Consider the following 22,090-nt stretch of genomic DNA (forward strand, 5'->3'; position numbering starts at 1 on the left):
AGTTTTCCCAGCACCACTTATTGAACAATCTGTCCTTTCTCCCTTGTATATTCTTGCCTACCATAGATTAGCTGACTGTAGGTGTGTGGGTTTAATTCTGGGCTTTTTATCCTGCTCCACTGATCTATATTTCTGTCTTTGTGCCAGTACCATACAGTTTTGATGACTGTTGCTTTTGTAGTATAGTCTGAAGTCAGGGTGCCTGATTCCTCCATCTCTATTTTTCTTTGTCAGGGTGTGTTTGGCTATTCTGGGTTGTTTGTGCTTACAAACAAACTTTAAAATATATTGTTCAAGTTCTGTGAAAAATGTCCTTGGTAATCATAGATTCAATGTGATCTCTATCAAATTGCCAAGGACGTTTTGCATTTCATCTGTGGGTTGCTTTGGGTAGTATAGTAATTTTGATAATGTTGACTCTTCCAACCCAAGAGTATGGTATGTCTTTCCATCTATTTGTGTCATCTTTGATTTCTTTCATTAGCGTCTTATGGTTTTCAGAGTACAGGTCTTTTGTCTCTTTAGGTAGGTTTACTCCTAGGTATTTTATTCTTTGGGAAGTGATGGTAGATGGGATTGTTTCCCTAATTTCTCTTTCTGATCTTTCATTGTTAATATATATATATAAAAGCATTGATTTCTGTGTATTAATTTTGTATCCTGTGACTTCGAAAATTCATGGATGAGATCTTAACAGTTTTCTGATAGTATCTTTAGGATTTTCTAGGTATAGTAGGTATAGTCTTGTCCTCTCTCGAGCTGCTTTAGATATAAAGTTAGCATGTTTATTTGAGCTTTTTCTTGTTTCCTGAGGTGAGCTTGTATTGTTAGAAACTTTCCTCTTAGAACTGCTTTTGCTGCATCCCATAGGTTTTGGAGTGTCTTTGTTGTCATTTGCTTCTAGGTATTTTTTAATTTCCTCTTTGGTTTTTTCAGTGATCCATTGATTGTTTAGTAGCATGTTGTTTAGTCTCCACGTGTTTGTGTTTTTTGCAGTTTTTTTCTTGTTGATTTCCAGTTGTATGGCGTTGTGGTCGGAAAAGATGTTTGATATGTTTTTAGTTTTCTTAAGGTATGATTTGTAGCCCAGGATGTGATCAATCTTAGAGAATGTTCCATGTGCACTTGAGAAGAATGTGTATTCTGTTGCTTTTGGATGGAATGTCCTATAAATATCTATTAAGTCTATCTGTTCTAATGCTTCATTTAGGGCCTGTGTTTCCTTATTGATTTTCTGTCTGGATGATCTGTCCACTGCTGTAAGTGGGGTGTTAAAGTCCTCACTTTATTATTGTGTTATTGTCAATTTGTCCTTTTAAGGTTGTTAGCAGTTGCCTTATATATTGTGGTGAACCTATGTTGGGTTGATCCTTTGATCATTATGTAGTGACCTTCCTTGTTCCTTAAAGTATTTTTCGTTTTAAAGTCTATTTTGTCTGATATGAGTATTGTTACTCCAGATTTCTTTTGATCCCTGTTTGCATGAAATATTTTCTTCCATCCTCTCACTTTCAATTTGTATGTGTCCCTAGAAGTGAACTGGGCCTCTTGAAGACAGCATATATATGGGTCTTGTTTTTGCATCCATTCAGGCAGTCTATGTCTTTTGGTTGGGATGTTTAGTTCATTAACATTTAAGGTCATTATTGATATGTATTTTCGTATTGCCATTTTATTAATTGCTTTGGATTTTGTTTTTGTTTCTTTTTTTTCTTCCTTTTTTCTCTTGTTCTCTCCTCTTCTGGTTTGATGACTATGTTTAGTGTTGTATGTGAGTTGATTTTTCTTATTTGTTTGTGTATCAATTAGATTTTTGGTTTGCAGTTATTCTGAAGTTTTGTTATAACGGTCTATATATATAATACGAGATTGTTTTAAGTTGTTGGTCTCTTAATTGCAAGTGTGTCTCCACTGTCCTGCACTTGTACCCTCCTCTTCTCATGATTTCTGATTTTGGTAGCATAATTGTGTGTGGATGATTTCATATCTTTACTGTATATATACCTTTGCTCTGAGCTGTGTCATTTGTGGTATTTTTGTTTCTGGTTGCGGCCTTTTCTGCCTAGAGAAGTTCCTTTAGTATTTGTTGTAAAGCTAGTTTAGTATTGCTGAATTCTCTTAGCTTTTGCTTATCTGTAAAGCTTTTGATTTCTCCTTCAAATCTGAATGAGAGCCTTGCTGGGTAAAGTAATCTTGGTTGGAGGTTTTTTTCCTTTCATCGTGTTAAGTATATCATGCCACTCCCTTCTGGCCTGCAGAGTTTCTGCTGAAAAATCTCCTGATATCCCTATCGGGGTTCCCTTGTATGTTATTTGTTTCTTTTCCCTATCTGCTTTCACTGTTTTCTCTTTGTCTTTAATTTTGGTCAGTTTGATTAATATGTGTGTCAGGGTATTAATATGTATTCCAGGGTATTTGTTGCACTTCCTGGATTTGAGTGAGTGGTTCCTTTCCCGTGTTAGGGAAGTTTTCGGCTATTACTTCTTGGAATATTTTTTCTGTCCCTTTCTCTCTCTCTTCTTCTGGCACCCCTGTAATACAGATGGTGGTGCATTTAACATTGTCCCAGAGTTCTCTGAGACTCTCTTCATTCGTTTTGTCTTTTTTCTCTTTTCTGTTCTGTATCCACTAATCTGTCCTCCACCTCGCTTATTCCTTCTTCTGCCTCCTGTGTTCTGCTGTTGGCTGCTTCTAATGAATTTTTTATTTCAGTTATTGTATTTTGCATCTCTTCTTGCTTAAGTGTTATATCTTGTATCTCTTTGCTCTGTGTTTCCTGTAAGTTACCCATCTTTGCCTCCAGTTTATTTCCAATGTCTTGCATCATCTTCAGCATCAACAGTCTAAAGTTTTTTTCCTGGAGGCTGAGAATCTCCTCATCACTTAGCTGTTTTTCTGGAGTTTTTTCTTTCTCCTTACTTGAGTTATAGTTCCTGTCTTTTCATTTGTATAGGTTTTTGGTGTGGTGACTTTTTTACAGACAATAGAGTTGTAGCCTCTCTTACTTCTGGCGTCTGCCCCCCTTGTGGCTGAAGTTGGTACAGGGGCTTGCTGTAGGCTTCCTGATGGGAGAGGGACTAATGCCTGCCCACTGGTATGTGGAGCTGATGCTTATCCCTCTGGTGGGTGGGGTTTGTCTCTGGGTGAGATTAGAGGTGGCTGTGTGCCTGGAGGGAATTTGGGCAACCTGTTTACTGATGAGTGGGGCTTTGATCCCACCTGGATTGTTGTTTGTCCTGGGGCTTCTCAGCATTGTTAAGTGCGCCAGATTTTCCCAAAATGGCCACCTCCAAGAATGGCATGCTGATGAATATTCCCAAGAGCTTTGGTTCCAGTGTCCTTCCCCAACAACAAGCCACATTCACCCCTGTTTTCCCAGGAGGTCCTCCAAGAACTGCAGTCAGGTCTGACCCAAGATTCCTGTGGAGACTTTGCTTTGCCCTGGGACCCAGTGTATGTGAAAGTCTGTGTGTGCCTTTTAAGAATGGGGTCTCTGTTTCCCCTAGTCCTGTGGGGCTCTTGCACACAAGCCCCACTGGCCTTCAATGCCAGATGCTCTGGGGGCTCTTTCTCCCAGTGCCAGATCTCCATGCGTGGGGATTTGGTGTGGAGCTCAGAACTCTTAACTCCTGTAGGTGAGTCTCTGTGATACAATTACTTTCCAGTCTGTGGGGCTTCCCACCCAGGAAGTATGGGGTTGCTTATATCTCATAATCATCCCTCCTACCTCTTGATGTAGCCTCCTTTTTGTCTTCTGGAGTAAGATATCTTTTTGAAAGTTTCTGGTCCATTTCTTTCAAGATTGCTCAACATTTGTTTTGGTATTTGATCTTTTGGGGTCCATTTTTAAAAGGTATTATATTTTGGTATTCCTTTTCTAATATTTCATTTTTAGTATACAGAAATGCAACTGATTTCTTTTTTTTTTTTTTTTTTTTGTCTTTGCTATTTCTTGGGCCGCTCCCACGGAATATGGAGGTTCCCAGGCTAGGGGTCGAATCGGAGCTGTAGCCACTGGCCTACACCAGAGCCACAGCAACGTAGGATCCGAGCCGCATCTTTGACCTACACCAGAGCTCACGGCAACGCTGGATCATTAACCCACTGAGCAAGGGCAGGGACCGAACCCGCAACCTCATGGTTCCTAGTCGGATTCGTTAACCACTGCACCACCACGGGAACTCCATGATTTCTGAATGTGAATCTTATATACTGCTACGTTGTTGAATTTGTTGATCAGTTCGAGTAGATTTTGGGTTGAGTCATTAGAGTTTTCTATATATAGTATCATTTCATCTGCATAAAGTGACAATTTTACCTCTTCTCTTTCAATTTGGATCCCTCTTATTTCTTTTGTTTGTCTGGTTGCTGTGGCTAGGACTTCCAATACTATGTTGAATAACAGTGGTGAGAGTGGGCATCCTTTTCTTGTTTCAGATTTTATTGGGAAGGCTTTCAGCGTTTCTCCATTGTGTGTTATATTTGCTGTGGGTTTATCATAAATGGCTTTTATTATGTTATGTTCCCTCTGTCCCCACATTGGTAAGAGTTTTGATCATGAATGGATGTTGGACTTTGTCAAATGCTTTTTCTGCCTCTGTTGAGATGATCATGTGGTTTTTGACTTCTCTTTTGTTCATATGTATGACTTTGATTTGCATATGTTGAGCCATTCTTGTGAACCTGGGATGAATCCCACTTGGTCATGGTGTATGATCTTTTTTTTTTTTTTTTTTTTTTGTCTTTTTGCCATTTCTTGGGCCGCTCCTGAGGCATATGGAGGTTCCCAGGCTAGGAGTCTGATCGGAGCTGTAGCTGCCAGCCTATACCAGAGCCACAGCAGTGTGGGATACGAGCCGCATCTGCGGCCTACTCCACAGCTCACGGCAATGCCGGATCGTTAACCCACTGAGCAAGGGCAGGGATTGAACCCGCAACCTCATGGTTCCTAGTCGGATTCGTTAACCACTGCGCCATGACGGGAACTCCTGGTGTATGATCTTTTTTATATGTTGTTGGATTCAGTAGGCTAAAATTTTGTTGAGAATTTTTGCATCTGTATTCATCAGAGATATTGGTCTATAGTTTTCTTTGTTAGTGGTATCTTTGTCTGGTTTTGGTATTAGGGGGATGGTGGCCTCATAGCATGTCTTTGTGAGTGTTCCTTCTTCTTCAACCTTTTGGAAAAGTTTAAGGAGGATGGATATAATATCCTCTTTGTATGTTTGGTAGAATTAGCTTGTGAAGCCATCTGGTCCTGAACTTTTACTTGTAGGGAGTGTTTTTTATGACACATTCAATTTCATTTCTGGTGATTGGTCTGTTCAGTTGATCTATTTCTTCTTGATTCTGTTTTGGCAGGCTGTAACTTTCTAGGAAATTGTCCATTTCTTCTAGGTTGTCAGATTTGTTCACATACAGTTGTTCATAGTGTTCTCTTACTGTTTTTTGTATTTCCGTAGTTTCCATTGTGCTTTCTCCTTTTTCATTTCTTATTTTTTTATTTTGGCTTTTTCTCTCCTCTTCTTAGTGAGTCTGGCCAGAGGTTTGTCAATTTTGTTTACCTTTTCAAAGAATCAGCTCTTGGTTTTATTGATTTTTTTTTTCTATTGTTTTTTGAATGTTTACTTATTGATTTCCTCTCTGATCTTTATGATTTCCCTTCTTCTCTTGACTTTAGGTTTCATTTGTTCTTTTTTTTCTGATTCATTTAGGTGGTGGGTTAAGTTGTTGATTTGAGATTTTTGTTCTTTTTTGAGGAAGGCCTGTATTGCTATGATTTTTCCTCTGAGCATAGCTTTTGAGGCATCCCATAGATTTCTGAGAGGTTGTGCCTTCATTATCATTTGTCTCGAGGTATTTTTAAATTTCTTTCTTGATTTCCACATTGACCCATTGGTTTTTTAGTAGCATGTTGTTTAGTCTCCATGTAATAGGTTTTTTCTCATTTCTCTTACTGTGGTTGATTTCTAGTTTCATGTCATTGTGGTCAGAGGAAGATAACTTGAAATAATTTCTATACTCTTAAATTAGTTGAGGTTAGCTTTGTGCCCCAACATGTGGTCAATGCTTGAGAATTTTCCATGCGCACTTGAGAAGAATATGTATTCTGATTTTTTTGGATGTAATGTCCTGAAAATGTCGACTAAGTCTAATTTTTCTATTGTGTCATTTAGGGTCTCTGTTGCCTTGTCGATTTTCTGTCTAGAGGATCTATCCATTGATGTGAGTGTGGTGTTAAAGTATCCTGCTCTGATCATATTCCCATGAATTTCTCCTTTTATGTCTGTTAGTATTTGTTGTAGGTATCTGGATGCTCCTATATTAGGGGCATATATATTGATGTTTGTAATATCCTCTTCTTCTTTTTTTTTTTGTCTTTTTGCCTTTTCTAGGGCTGCTCCCGCAGCATATGGAGGTTCCCAGGCTAGGGGTTGAATCAGAGCTGTAGCCACTGGCCTACACCAGAGCCACAGCAACATAGCATCCCAGCTGGGTCTGCAACCTACACCACAGCTCACGCCAACGCCAGAATTGTTAACCCACTGAGCAAGGCCAGGGATCGAACTTGCAACCTCGTGGTTCCTAGTCAGATTCGTTAACCATTGTGCCACGATGGGAACTCCTATCCTCTTCTTGAATGAATCCTTTTACCATTAAATAGTGTCCTTCTTTGTCTTTTTTTATGGCCTTTGTTTTAAAGTCTATTTTGTCTGATATGAGTATTGCTACTCCTGCTTTCTTATGTTGTCCATTTATATGAAATATCTTTTCCCATCCCCTCACTTTCAATCTATATGTGTCCTTTGCCCTAAGGTGAGTCTCTTGTAGACAGCAGAGTGTAGGTTTTTGCTTTTTTTATCCAATCTCCCAGTCTGTGTCTTTTGATTAGAGCATTCAGTCCATTGACATTTAAGGTGATTAATGATAGATATGTGTTTATTGCCATTTTAAACCTTGTTTTCCAGCTGATTCTATGTTTGTCTTTTCTTCCTTTCTTTTTTTGTTTAGATGGTTTCCATTTATTTAATGCTTGAATACTTTTCAATTTTTGTGAACATACTGTTTTGTTTTGAATTGTGGTTGCCCTGTTTTTTTAAGTATATATGTGCTTTCTTTAGCCTGATAGCCATATAGGCTCAATTACAGTACTAAAAAAAATGAATCTGTATTTTGTTAATTTCGTTCCCAACATTCTATGATTTTGTAGTCCTTTTTAACATCTTCATGTATGTCCTTTTTCTATTTCTTGTGTTTATCATTGCTTTTACAGTGGTTTTTTTTTTTTTCCTCTTTTCGATCTATATACTGACTTATTAAGTGATTGCTTTCCAATTGTGATTTCCTCCATCCTATTTATTCTTACTTCTTTTTTATTTATAGATGCCCTTTCAGTGTTTCTTTTAGAATGGGTTTAGTATTGCTGTACTCTTTTAGCTTTTGTTTTTGAAGAAATTCTTTATTTCCCCTTCTATTTTAAGTGATATTCTTACTGGATAGCCTATTCTGGGCTGCAGATTTTTTCCTTTAATAACTTTTTTTTTGGGGGGGTCTTTTTGCTATTTATTGGGCTGCTCCCGCAGCATATGGAGGTTCCCAGGCTAGGGGTCGAACTGGAGCTGTAGCTGCCGGCCTACGCCAGAGCCACAGCAATGCCAGATCCTAGCCGAGTCTGCAACCTACACCACAGCTCACGGCAACGCCGGATCGTTAACCCACTGAGCAAGGGCAGGGATCGAACCCGCAACCTCATGGTTCCTAGTCGGATTCGTTAACCACTGCTCCACGACGGGAACTCCCCTTTAATAACATTAAATACATCTTGCCACTCCCTTCTGGCCTGTAGTCTTTCTGTAGAGAAATCAGCTGATATCCTTATGGGGGTTCCCTTATAATTAACGCTTAGTTTTTCTCTTCCTGCCTTTAGAATCCTCTCTTTGTCTTTACTTTTGCCATTTTTATTATAATATGTCTTGGTGTGGGCCTATTTGGGTTCAACTTGTTTGGGGCCCTCTGTGCTTCCTGTATCTTGATATCCATTTCCTTTAGATTTGGAAAGTTTTCAGCCATAATTTCTTCAAATATATTTTCAATCCCCTTTTCTTTTTCTTCTCCTTCTGGAATTCCTATATGCATAGATTGGCCAACTTTATACTATCCCAAAGATCTCTTATATTGCTTTCATGTTTTGTCATTTGATTTTTTGTCTGCTGTTCTGATTTGGTGATTTCCATGATTCTATCTTCCACATCACTAATTCATTTCTCTGCATATTCATTCTGCTCTTTAGTGCCTTTAGCTCAGTTTGTGTCGCTGCTAATGAATTTTCTAATTCTTCTATGTTCCTTCTTATATTTTCTAGTTCCTTTCTAAAGGAGTCTGCCTTAATTTTTATCTCCGCTCTTAGTTCATTGATATTCAGCTCACGCAATGCCAGACCCTTAACTCACTGAGTGAGGCCAGGGCTCGAACCCACATACTCATGGATACTCATTGAGTTTGTTGCTGCTGAGCCACAGTGGAAACTCCGAACAATGTATTTAGATTGATGTCTTGATAGGAGGGATTTCTGAGAATTTATATAATTTAGAATCACAGCATTAGAAGGACAGACACACTTGGGCTTGGTCAAGTTTATTCTCTGAGTTTCACTTCACTTTATAAAGTGATGAGTTTTATACTATGCAGGGCTGTGGTGATAGTGAGATAACAATGCCTAGAGAATAAAAACAATAATGTTTATTGAGGGCTATCATGTTTAAGACAGTGCTTTATTTTGTTTTTTATTTTTTTAATCTTTTAAAGACATTTTATAAATTGTGGTAAAATACACATAGCATAAAATTTATCATCATAACTGTTTTAAGGGTACATTTCACGGGTATTTAGTAAATTCACTTTTGCTGTGCAACCATCAAACTACTATCCATCTCCAGAACTCTTTACATCTTGCAAATCTAAAACATGTACCATTAAACAGTAACTCTCCATTTCCCCTTCTCCCATTTACCAGCCACCACCATTCTACTACTTTCTGTCTCTACATGTCTGACTACTGTAGATTCTTCTTCTAATTTGAATTATATAGTATTTTTTTTGTTATTGGCTTATTCACTTATCATAATGTCACTGTGTTGGTAAAAATCCATCTTCCTCCTGTATTTCTCCTTTACTCTCACACTGCTGTCATACTCATAACACTTCTCATACCAGATGTATGTGGATTTTCCCCTATGAGGTGATTCTCTGGAATGTGAGCTGGGTGGCCTGTAATTTATCTCAATTCTGACACTATCTATCTGGAGATAGTTTCATATCCTATAGGTTATAGGCTCAGACCCAAGACTGCCCCCACCTCACTTCAGATACTAATCACAAGTCCAAATTGTCACCTATGCTTCTGACAGGCCGGCTATAAATCTGAGGTTCCCATGACTCCTCTTCAGGTTTAATTTATATTAAAGCAGTTCACACAACTCAGGGAAATGCCTATTTACATTACCAGTTTATTTATCCTGTATGATAAACACAAATGAAGAGGTAACATAGGATGAGGTCTGGGAGGGTTCTCAGTGCAGGAACTTCTGTCCCTGTGGAGTTGGGGTTTGTTACCTTCCTGCTGTGTACATGTGTTCATCAGCCTGAAAGCTCTTTGAACCTCATGCTTTTGGGATTTAATGGAAGCTTCCTCACATAGGCATGATCAATAATTAGCTGTTTCCAGCCTCTCTCCCCTCTCTAGAGAATGGGGCAAGGCTGAGAATTCTAAGCTTGGTCTTTCTAGTGACTAGCCCCTATCCAGGAGCCATCCAGTAGAACAGTCAGAGTCACCTCATTCATACAAAAGACACTTGTAGGAGCTTCCCTTTTTGTGTAGCGGAAACAAATGTGACAGTATCCATGAGGGTGCGGGTTTGATCCCTGGCCTTGCTCAGTGGGTTAAAGTATCTGGTGTTGCTGCGAGCTGTGGTTTAGATTGCAGACACAGCTTGGGTCTTGAATTGTTGTGGCTGTATGTGTATGCCAGCAGCTGTAGCTCTGATTCGACCCCTAGCCTGGGAACTTCCATATGCCAGGGTGTGGCCCTAAAAAGCAAAAAAAAAAAAAAAAAAAAAAAGAAATGACGCTTCAATCATCCAGGAAATTATTAGGATTTTGGGAGCTCTATGTCAGAGGTTGGGGTTAAAAACCAAATATTACAGCAAAAGATGCTCCTATCACCAAGGAAATTGTAAGGATTTAAGAAGCTCTGTGCCAGGAACTAGGTCAGAGACCAATATAAATATTTTTTATTATCATAGTAATCATGGTTCATCCATGTTGGAGCATGTTTTAGAATTTCCTCCCTTCTTAAGGCTGAGAAACATTTCATTATATACATATGCCACATTTTGTTATTATTGATGTGACACTTGAGTAGCTTCTACCTTTTAGCCATTGTGAACACTGCTGCTATGAACATGAGTGTAAAATATCTGTTTGAGGAGGATAGTATTTTAAACTTGTTACATATATAAGCATATATCCTTGTGAGATGGCTATTATTACATCCACTTTCAGATTGGGAAATTAATGCATAGAGAAGATAATTTATTTCTATAGATTTATACTGTATATTAACTAAATCTATTTTTTAAAAGTTTTATTGAAGTATAGTTGATTTGCAATGCTGTGATAATTTCTGCTGTATAACAAAGTGATTCGCTTATACTCACATCCATTCTCTTTCAGATTTTTTTCCCACATAGATCACAGAAAATTGGGTAGAGTTCTCTCTGTTATATAGCAGGTCTCTGTTGGCCAGTCATTCCATATACCTCAACTAAATCATTTTTAACTTTTGTTTCTAGCTGGATTGAATATAAATGCTGCTAAAAAGATACCTTATACTTTTTAAAAGTTTTTCCATGTAGCAGTTCTCAGGGAAACAGTTATAATCTCTTCCATTTGTTTATAAATACAGTTATTTCAGAATTACAGACTCTTTAATTTGGCATGTAATGATGCTTATTTTTTCCTTTAAACACGTTCAACATTTTTTATAGTTATGTAAGCTTTTGAATCTCAAAATGTTGATTTCCTAACAAAAGTTACCTGAACATTTTAATTTATTTTTTGTTTTATTTTTTATTTTATTTTTGCTTTTGAGGACCACACCCATGGCATATGGAAGTTCCCAGGCTAAGGGCTGAATCAGAGCTACAGCTGCCAGCCTATGCCACAGCCACAGCAATGCAGGATCTGAGCTGTGTCTGCAACCTATATCAAAGCGCACCACAATTCAGATCCTTAACCCACAATGAGTGAGGCCAGGGATCAAGCCCACATCCTCATAGATGCTAGTCAGATTGATTACCACTGAGCCACAGTGGGAACTCCTGCCTTAACATTTTTCAGTGTCTTTTTTTCTGTTAGTTGGTAGACTTTTATTTATCCACTACCTAAGAGCCAGGTGTTTTGTAGATTGCACTCTTCCCTGACCCCCAAACCATCATGAATTCGGCTGTTATCGTGAATTTCTAAATAAAAAGAAAATTTAAGTGCTTCTTAATTGTCATATTGTTTTATTTATTATTGTAATCCCATTTTGTTTTTTCTAGTGGAAAAGAAGCCTAAGAAATAAGGTCCTCTCTCTAGACCATAAAAGTAAAAAAGGTGTACGTGGGCGTCCTGTTACTTCGAAGACATCACCAGAAAGGTAAAAAATGTGTTTGAGCTTGTACTATGTAGAGTGTGACCATGGGTGATTCATTTAACCTCTTTGGGTCTCATTTACCACAACTTTTAATATACAGGGATTGAATTCAGTGGCTTCTGTGGTTCCTTCTGAGTTTTGACTTTGTTATTCTAAATCATCTTAATTCCTTGTTTTTGTGCATTTGGAATATCTTGATAAGCTTTAGCTAATAAAGCAAGCGTTATATATATATAGACTCGTTAAAATGCTTGATTCATCATTTGTAGTCTGCAGTAGAAAAGATACTACATTTAGCATCTGTGGTTTTATAGACATAGAATTAATGAATTATGGATATGCTGAAATTAAATATCTGGGGGATTCAAATTACAATTATTACCAAGAGGAATTCCAAGATAAGTTTTTAGTGTTGGACATCAGTAAATGTTTAAAAAAGTTGTTTTTACGGAAGAGGATATGAATAGTGAATTAATAAAAAATGACTAATAAAGTAAAAATTACAATTATTGGGAGTTTGCACAAATTAGAAGACTAATTGGAGTTTTTGAATTTATGTCAGAGCACTCGATAAACTACTTACTCTGAATTCTTACCTTTCAAGTAAATTGTCTGTAGGAAATAAACTTATTATGATTTCATATCCTTACCAATACTTATTTTCCCTCTCTCCTTCGTTTTATTCCTTCTTTCCATAGTTTTCCTAGTGGGTGTGAAATCGTATCTCATTGTGGTTTTGATGTGCATTTCCTAATGACACTGAGTGTCTTTTCATGTATTTGTTGGGCATTTATGTATCTTCTTTGGAGAAATGTCTGTTTAGATCCTTAGCCCACTCAAAAATTGTGTTGTTTATCTTTTTATTGTTGAGTTGTAAGGATTCTTTATATATTCTGGATACAAGTCCCTATCAAATATGTGATTCGCAAATATCTTCTCACAAGCACTTTTTCATTTCATTTTATTTTTTTTGGCTGAGCCTGCAGCATGTGGAAATTCTCAGGTCAGGGATCGAACCTGAGCCACAGCAGTGACAGTGCTGGATCCTTAACTATTAAGCCACTGGGGAACTCCAGTTTTTCACTTTCTTGAAGGTGTCCTTTGAAACATGAAAGTTTTTTCAATTTGATGAAGTCCTATTTATCTATTTTGTTGGTTCCTTTTATTGTCATATCTACGAAACTATTGCTTAATCTGAGGTCATGATTTACTCGTGTTGCCTTCTTAGAGTTTTATAGTTCTAGCTCTTACTTTTAAGTCTTTATTCATTTTGAGTTAATTTTTGGGTATGGCATGAGATAGACATCCAAATTTATATTTTTTGTTTGTGAATCTGTAATTATCCCAGCAACATTTATTAAAAAGGTACCAATTTTTCTTGGTACCATTGTTGAAAATCAACTGACAATAAGTATAGTTTATTTCTAAATTTGGTGTTCTAGTTCATTAATCTGCATTCTTGTTTTTATGTCAATAACACTTTTTACTGTACATAATGTATTACTGCAGCTTTGTGGGAAGTTTTGAAATTGGGAAGTGTGAGTCTTCCAACTTCATATTTGTCAAGATTGTTTTGGTTGTTCAGGTTCCTTGCATTTTCAGCTGAATTTTTGAATCAGGTTGTCATTTTTAACCAAAAAAAAGCCAACAAGGACTTTGATAGAGGATGTATTCAATCTGTAGACCAATTTGAGGAGTATTGTTATCTTGACAAATTATGTTTTCTGATTCATGAATATGAGATACCTTTCCATTTATTTAGGCCTTCAATTTCCTTCAACAGTGTTTTTGTAGCTTTCAGCATGTCTTGGACTTGAATTGTTAAATTTATGCCCAGGTATTTTCTTCTTTTCAATGCTATTGTGAATGGAGGTATTTATTTGACCACACCCATGGCATACAGAAGTTCCTGTGCCACAGCAGTAACCAGAGCCACAGCAGTGACAGGTTAATCCTTAACCTGCTGTGTCTCCAAGGATCTCCTTGATTTTATTTTTAGATCATTTGTTACTGATCTGTAGGAATCCCATTGATTTATGTATGTTGAACTTACATACTGCAATCCTGTTTGTCTTACTAGTTCTAGAAGTTTTTAGTAGACTCTTTGGAATTTTGTGTATGTAAAACCATGTCACCTGCAAATCCTGGCTAGAATGTACAATGTATAATGGAAGCGGTGAGAGCAGAAATCTTTGTTTTGTCCCACTTTTAGAGGGAAAGTGTTTAGTGTTTCACCGTTAAGTATGATGTTAGCTAGTGGTTTTTCTTTTGATTTGAATGTTTGTATCTTTCCAAAATTCGTATTTTGAAATCCTAATGCCCAGTGTGATGGTATTTGGAGGTCAGGCCCTTGAGGAGGTACTTAAGTCATGAGGTGTAGCCCTCATGAATAGGATTAGTGCTGTTTTTATGAAAGAGACCACAGAGCTTCCTGGTTCTTGCCACCATGTGAGGACACTGTGAGAAGTCCTCAGTCTGCAGCCCAGAAGAGCACCTTCACCAGAACCCAACCATGTTGGCTGGCACCCTGATCCTATACTTCCCAGCCTCCAGAACTGTGAGAAATAAGTGTTTGTTATTTATAAGCTGATGAGTTTATGGTATTGTGTTATAACCCAAACAAACCCTTTTTCATGTTGAGAAACTTCCCTTCTATTCTTAATTGTTGGAGCCTTTTTATGATGAATGTGTGTTGGATTTTGTCAAATGCCTTTTCTGTAGTTATGTCATGTAATTTGTTTCCTTTATTAATACAATGTATTATATAAATTGATTTTAATTTTTTAATTTTTTAATTTTTTTTGCTTTTTAGGGCCACGTGTGTGGTACATGGAAGTTCCCAGGCTAGGGGTTTGATCGGAGCTGCAGCTGCTGGCTTACACCACAGCCACAGCAATGCAGGATCCAGGCTGTGTCTGTGACCTACACCACTGCTCATGGCACTGCTGGATCCTTTAACCCCCTGAACGAGGCCAGAGATCGAACCTGCATTCTCATGTTCCCTAGTCAGGTTCGTTACCACTGAGCCATGACAGGAACTCCCATACACTGATTTTTAGATCATAAACCAACTTTGCATTTCTGGGTTATATCTCATCTGATCATGATTTATGATCTCATTTATGTGCTATTGGTTTCAGTTTGCTAGGATTGCATTGAGGATTTCTGTATTTGTATTCAGAAGGGAATTCACTTTCTATTTCCTTATGTTTTCTTTGGCTTTGGACTCAGGCTAATTAATCTTGGCCAAGTCTTGTAGAATGAGTTGAAACTGTTCCCGCTTCATTTGTTTTCTGGAACGGTTTTTTGGAGGATTGGCATTATTTCTTATTTAAATGTTTGATAAAATTCTCTAGTGAAGCCATCAGGTCATAGGAGTTTTGCGTGTGTGTGTCAGCGAAAATTCAAATTTTTGCTTGTTGTAAATCTATTGAGATTTTCTCTTTATTATTTATTTATTTGTTTATTTATTTTTGCTTTTTTAGGGCCACACTTATGACATACGGAGGTTCTTAGGCTAGGGGTTGAATCAGAACTACAGCTGCCAGCCACAGCCACAGCCACAGCAACATGGGATTCCAGCCGCGTCTGCAACCTACACCATAGCTCATGGCAATGCCGGATCCTTAACCTACTGAGGAAGGCTAGGGATTGAACCTGCATCCTCATGGACACTAGTGAGATTCATTTCCTCTGCGCCACAATGGGAACTCCGATTTTCTCTTTTTTTAAATGAGTCAATTTTGGTAGTTGTTTCCTTCTAGGAATTTGTGTATTTTATATAAATTATTTAATTTGTTAGCATGCATTTGTTCATAGTATTCTATTATACTGTTTAAAATTTCTTTAATATTGTTAGTGATGACCCTTCTTTCATTCCTGATTTTACTATTTTGAGTGTTTTCTCTTTTTTTTGTTCAGTATTGCTAGATATTTGTGGAGTTTATCTTTTTGAAGAACTAACTTTTGGTTTCATCAGTTTTCTCTATGGGTTTTCTGTATTTGGTTTCATTTATTTCTGCTATAATTATATGTTCTTTTTCTTTTTTTGTCTTTTTAGGGCTGCACCCCCTGCATATGGAGATTCCCAGGCTAGGGGTCTAATTGGAGTTGTAGCTGCAGGCCTACATCAGAGCCACAGCAATGCCAGATTGGAGCCACGTCTGCAACCTACACCACAGCTCAGGGCAATACTGGATCCTTAACCTACTGAGGAAGGCTAGGGATTGAACCTGCAGCCTCATGGTTCCTAGTCAGATTCGTTTCCGCAGCGCCTCAACAGGAATTCCAGTATAATCACATGTTCTTTGTTCTCCTTGTTTTGGACACAGTTTCCACGTCTTTTTCTACATTCTTAAGATGTATGGTTAGCTTACTGATTTGAAATCTGTCTTCATTTCTAATACAGGTATTTAATTTAAAATTTTCTTCTAAGCAGTGTGTTAGTTGCACCTCATAAATTTTGGAATGTTCTGATTTTCTTTTCATTAATCTCAACAGTATTTTCTAATTTCTGGTATGATTGATTCATTTGTTATGAAATTGTATATTTAATTTCTATGTATTTTTAAATTTCAAAGATATTCTTTATTGAGATATAATTTATATATACATATACATTATACTAGTTTCAGGTATACTATATATTGTGAAGTGACCTCCGCAATAAGTATAGTTAACGTCCATTACCACACATAATTACAGTTTTTCTGTGTGATGAAAACTTTTAAGATCTCTTTTCTTGACAACTTTCAAATATACAATACAGTGTTATTAACTACCTCACCATGCTGTACATTATATCCCTATGACTTATTTGTCTGTTAATTTTTAATCGAATTGCATTGTAATCTGAGAACATTTTGTGTGATTTCACTTCTTGTAAATTTATAGAGGGTTTATTTGTGGCTGACACACAGTCTTTCTTGGAAAATGTTCTGTGTGTTTGAGAAGCATTCTGTACCCATTAGGGTGTTCTATAGATGTCTTTTAGATTGGGGTAGTTAATAGTGTTATCCAAGCCTTTTGTATCCTTGGTGATTTTCTGTCTAGTTGTTTTATCCATTATTAAGACTGTTTTTTTTTCTTTTGTTTTGTTTGTTTTTTATTTTTGGCCACACCTGCAGTATGCTGAGGTTCCTGGGCCAGCTGGGACAGGTATCAAACCCAAGTCATGGCAGCAGCTAGAGCCATAGAAGTGACAGTGCCAGATCCTTAACCCACTGTGCCAAAAGGGAACTCCAAGACTAGGATTTTTATGAGTTGAACTCTTTGGTTGTATTGTTAATTTCTCCTGTTAGTTTTTGTTTAATGTATTTTATAGTCCTATTATTAGGCATATATGCATTCATAATTAGTATATCTGCCTGATGAATTAACGCTTTTGTCAGTGAATTGTCCCTCTTTTTTTTTTAATTTAAAATCTATTTTGTCTAATATTGGTATAGCCATTCCACCTTTCTTATTTATTTTATTTTATTTTTTGCTTTTTAGGACCGCACATGTGGCACATGGAAATTCCCAGGCTAGGGGTTGAATTGGAGCTGCAGCTGCTGGCCTACACCACAGCCACAGCAACACCGGATCCAAGCCGCATCTGCAATCCACTCCATAGCTCATGGCAATGCCAGATCCTTAACCCACCAAGCTAGGTCAGGGGTCAAACCCTCATCCTCATGGATCCTAGCTGGGTTCGTTACTGCTGAGCCACGATGAGAACTCCCACTCCACCTTTCTTAGGGCTGCTGTTTGCATGGTAAACCTTTTTTTTTTTCCTTTTTCTTTGAACCTATTCTTTGAATCCAAAGTGTGCCTCTTAATGAGAGTATATAGTTGGATCTTGTCTTAGTCAACTTGGACTGCTGTAACAAAATACCGTAGATTAGGTGGCTTGTCAATTACAAACATTTATTTTACATAATTTTGTAGCCTAGAAGTTCCTGTCATGGCTTAGTGGTTAACGAACCCAACTAGCATCCATGAGGACGAGGGTTTGATCCCTGGGCATGAACTGTGGTGTAGGTCGCAGACACAGCTTAGATCCCGAGTTGCTGTGGCTCTGGCGTAGGCTGGTGACTACAGCTCCAATTCGGCCCCTAGCCCAGGAACCTCCATATGCATATGCCGCCGGTATGGCCCTAAAAGACAAAAAAAAAAAAAAACAAAAAACAAAAACCCCCAAACCCCCCAAAAGACATAACTCTTCAGTCTGGAAAGCCCAGGGTCATAGCATTCCCAGATTCAGTATCTGGTGAGAGCATCTTGGTTGATAAATGGCCATCTTTTTGCTCTGTCCTTTTGCTCTTTCTCTTGAGCCTCTTTAATTTTATCATTAATTTTTTTTTTTTTTTTTTTTTGCTTTTTAGGGCCGCACCCACGGCATATGGAGGTTCCCCCTCTATGGGTTGAATTGGAGCTGCAGCTTCTGGCTTATACCACAGCCATAGCAATGCAGGATCCAAGCCATGACTGCAACCTACACCACAACTCATGGCAATACTAGATCCTTAACCCACTGAGCAAGGCTGGGGATCAGACCTGCATCCTCATGGGTACAAATTAGATTTGTTTCTGCTGCTCCACAATGGGAACTCTGAGCCTTTTTTATAAGACAATACTCCTATTCATGCGGGCTCTACTCTTATGACCCAATCACCCCCCAAAGGCCCAACCTTTTAATGCCATCACTTTGGGGTTAGGATTTCAAAATAAGAATTTTGGAGGGACACAAACATTCAGAACATAGAAGATCTTGTTTTTTAGTCTACTCTGTCTACCTTTGATTACATTGTTTAATCCATTTGTATTTCATATGAATCAGGATGTCAGCAAGGCCATGTTTCTATTGAAGGCATTAGAGAATAATATGTTTCATGTCTCTCTCCACTCTTCATGCATTCATTCCTCCATATTTACATGTTCTCCCTCCTATGTGTAATCATGTTGCCTTCTTTCTGTGTGTGTCTTTTTGTGCTATTTTTGTAAGGACAGCAGACATAAAATACAGGCATACTTGGTTTTATTTATTTATTTATTTATTATTTTTATTTATTTTTTGTCTGTCTTTTTAGGGCCACACCTGCAGAATATGGAGATTCCCAGGCTAGAGGTCAAATTGGAGCTACAGCTGCTGGCCTACGCCACAGCCACAGCAATGCCAGATCCGAGCTGCATCTGCAACCTATGCCACAGCACATGGCAATGCTGGATCCTTAACCCACTGAGTGAGGCCAGGGATTGAACCTACAACCTCATGGTTTCTAGTCGGGTTCATCAACCACAGAGCCACAATGGGAACTCCGATATACTTGGTTTTATTGTGCTTCACTTTACTGCACCTTATAGATACTATGTTTTTTACAAACTGAGTGCCATAAATGGCAACCCTGCATTGAGCAAATGTATAGGCACCATTTTTCTAAAAATATTTGCTCACCTTGTGTCTCTGTGTCACATTTTGGTAGTTCTTGCAATATACCAAACCTTTTCATTATTATTGTATTTATTATGGTGATTTGTGATCAGTAATTTTTTTAAGGAATATAGTTGATTTACAATATTGTGTTCATTTCAGGTGTATAGAAAAGCGATTCAGTAATATTTTTTTTCCGATTATGTTCCATTATAGATTATTACAAGATATTGAACATAATTCCTATACTATATAATAGGTCCTTCATGTTTATCTTTTTTATTTATAATGGTGTGTGTATATTAATCCCATACTCCTAATTTATCCCTCCCCCCACCGTTTGGTAACCGTAAATTTATTTTCAAAGTCTGTGAATCTATTTCTGTTGTGTAAATAAGTTCATTTGTATCTTTTTTTTTTTTTTTTTAGATTACACAGATAAGTGATATCATATGATGTTTGTCTTTCTCGGTCTGTGTCTGACTTATGTAGTATGATAATCTCTCTCTCTCTCTCTTTTTTTTTTTGTCTTTTTTTTGCTATTTCTTGGGCCGCTCCTGCGGCATATGGAGGTTCCCAGGCTAGGGGTTGAATTGGAGCTGCAGCCACTGGCCTACGCCAGAGCCACAACAACGCTGGATCTGAGCCGTGTCTGCAACCTACACCACAGCTCACGGCAATGCCGGATCCTTAACCCACTGAGCAAGGCCAGGGATCAAACCCAAAACCTCATGTTTCCTAGTCGGATTCGTTAACCACTGCGCCACGACGGGAACTCCAAAATGATAATCTCTAGGTCCAACCATGTTGCTGCAAATGGCATTCTTTCATTCTTTTTTATGGCTGAGTAGTATGCCATTGTATATATGTACCACATCTTCTTTATCCATTCCTCTGTTGATGGACATTTAGATTGTTTCCATGTCTTGGCTATTGTAAATAGTGCTGCAATGAACATTGCGATGCATGTATCTTCTTGAATTAAGGTTTTCTCCAGGTTTATGCCTGAGAGTGGGGTTGCTGGGTAGCTCTATTTTTCGTTTTTTGAGGAATCTCCATATTGTTGTCCATGGTGGTTGTACTAATTTACATTTTCACAAGCAGTGTAGGAAGGTTCCCTTTTCTCCACACTCTCTCCAGCATTTACTGTTCGTAGACTTTTCTCCCATCTTTTTATGGCTGCACCTGCAGCATATGGTAGTTCCCAAGCTAGTGGTTGAATTGGAGCTGCAGCGGAGGCCTACACCACAGCCACAGCAACACCAGATCTGAGTTGCATTTGTGACTTACACCACAGCTTGTGGCAATGCTGAATCTTTAACCCACTGAATGAGGCCAGGGATTGAACCAGCATTTTCATGGAGATATCACTGTGTCTTTAACCCACTGAACCAAAATGGAAACTCTTGTTTGTAGACTTTTTGGTGATGGCCATTTTGTCCACTAGTTATGATTTGCATTTCTCTAATAATTAACATTGTTGAATATCTTTTCATGTACTTTTTGGCCATCAATTTGTATTCTTTGGAGAAATGCGTATTTAGATCTTCTGCCCCCTTTTTTTCCTCGTTGGGTTGTTTATTTTTATTTATTTATTTTTTCTCTGTCTTTTTGTCTTTTTCTAGGGCCTCACTAGCAGCATGTGGAGGTTCCCAGGCTAGGGGTCTGATCAGAGCTGTAGCTGCTGGCCTATGCCAGAGCCATAGCAACGCCAGATCCGAGCCTCATCTGTGACCTACACCACAGCTCATGGCAACACTGGATCCTTAACCCACTGAGCAAGGCCAGGGATTGTACCTGCAACCTCATGGTTCCTAGTTGGATTTGTTAACCACTGAGCCACTACGGGAACTCTGGGTTGTTTGTTTTTATGGTAATGACCTGCATGAGCTGTTTGTTTTGAAGATTAATCTCTTGTCAGTTGCATTGTTTGCATATATTTCCTCCCATTCTAAGGGTTTTATTTTTGTTTTGTTTATGGTTTCCTTTGCTGTGCAAAAGCTTTTAAACTTAATTAGATCCCATTTGTTTAATTAATTTTTTTTTTTTTTTTTTTTTTGTCTTTTTAGGGCTGCACCTGTGGTGTATGGAGGTTCCTAGGCTAGGGGCTGAATCAGAGCTGTAGCCACTGGCCTATGCCACAGCCGCATCTGTGACCTACACCACAGCTCACAGCAATACCAGATCCTTAACCCACTGACCGGGGCCAGAGATGGAACCCGCAACCTCATGGTTCCTACTTGGATTCGTTTCTGTTGTGCCACAACGGAAACTCCTCCTGTTTATTTAATTTTTTTTTTTTTTGTCTTTGTTTTTTTTTGCCTTTTCTAGGGCCGCTCCCGCGGCATATGGAGGTTCCCAAGCTAAGGGTCGAATTGGAGCTGTAGCCACTAGCCTACGCCAGAGCCACAGCAACGCGGGATCCCAGCCGCGTCTGCAACCTACACCACAGCTCACGGTGACGCCGGATCGTTAACCCACTAAGCAAGGGCAGGGACCGAACCTGCAACCTCATGGTTCCTAGTCGGATTCGTTAACCACTGCGCCACGACGGGAACTCCCTGTTTATTTAATTTTTAAAAAATTTTCCGTGCTATAGGAGATGGATTGAAAAAGATACTGCTATGACTTATGTCAAAGAGTTTTCTACCTATGTTTTCCCCTAAGTGTTTTTTAATATTTGGTCCTATATTTAGGTATTTAATGCATTTTGAGTGTATTTTTTGTGTATAGTTTTTTTTTTTTTTTTTTTTTTTTTTTTTTTTTTGGTGATTTCTTGGGCTTCTCCTGCAGCATATGGAGGTTCCCAGGCTAGGGGTTGAATCGGAGCTGTAGCCACTAGCCTACGCCAGAGCCACAGCAACGCGGGATCCCAGCCGCGTCTGCAACCTACACCACAGCTCACGGCAATGCCGGATCCTTAACCCACTGAGCAAGGGCAGGGACTGAACCCGAAACCTCATGGTTCCTACTTGGATTCATTA

At 38.3% G+C, this 22,090-nt stretch overlaps 1 protein-coding gene across 28 annotated transcripts in view; it reads left to right on the forward strand.

Moving 5' to 3' along the window:
• Window positions 1-22,090, forward strand: part of SENP7 (SUMO specific peptidase 7) — a 168,795-nt gene that overhangs the window by 42,599 nt on the left and 104,106 nt on the right. For all 28 annotated transcript variants that reach the window (XR_014824931.1, XR_014824934.1, XR_014824937.1 and 25 more), the window contains one exon: window positions 11,601-11,698. Coding sequence is in view for 16 of the 28 variants with exons in the window: in XM_084991521.1 (XP_084847647.1) it covers window positions 11,601-11,698 (98 nt within the window). In the remaining 12 variants the exon portion in view is untranslated. The remainder of the gene's footprint in view (window positions 1-11,600; window positions 11,699-22,090) is intronic.

This window comes from Sus scrofa, chromosome 13 (genome assembly GCF_054392235.1).
Source record: "Sus scrofa isolate SSC_HxYL_T2T_F1_AM1 chromosome 13, Sscrofa_HxYL_maternal_Yorkshire_Landrace_v2.0, whole genome shotgun sequence".
Lineage (NCBI taxonomy): Eukaryota > Metazoa > Chordata > Mammalia > Artiodactyla > Suidae > Sus > Sus scrofa.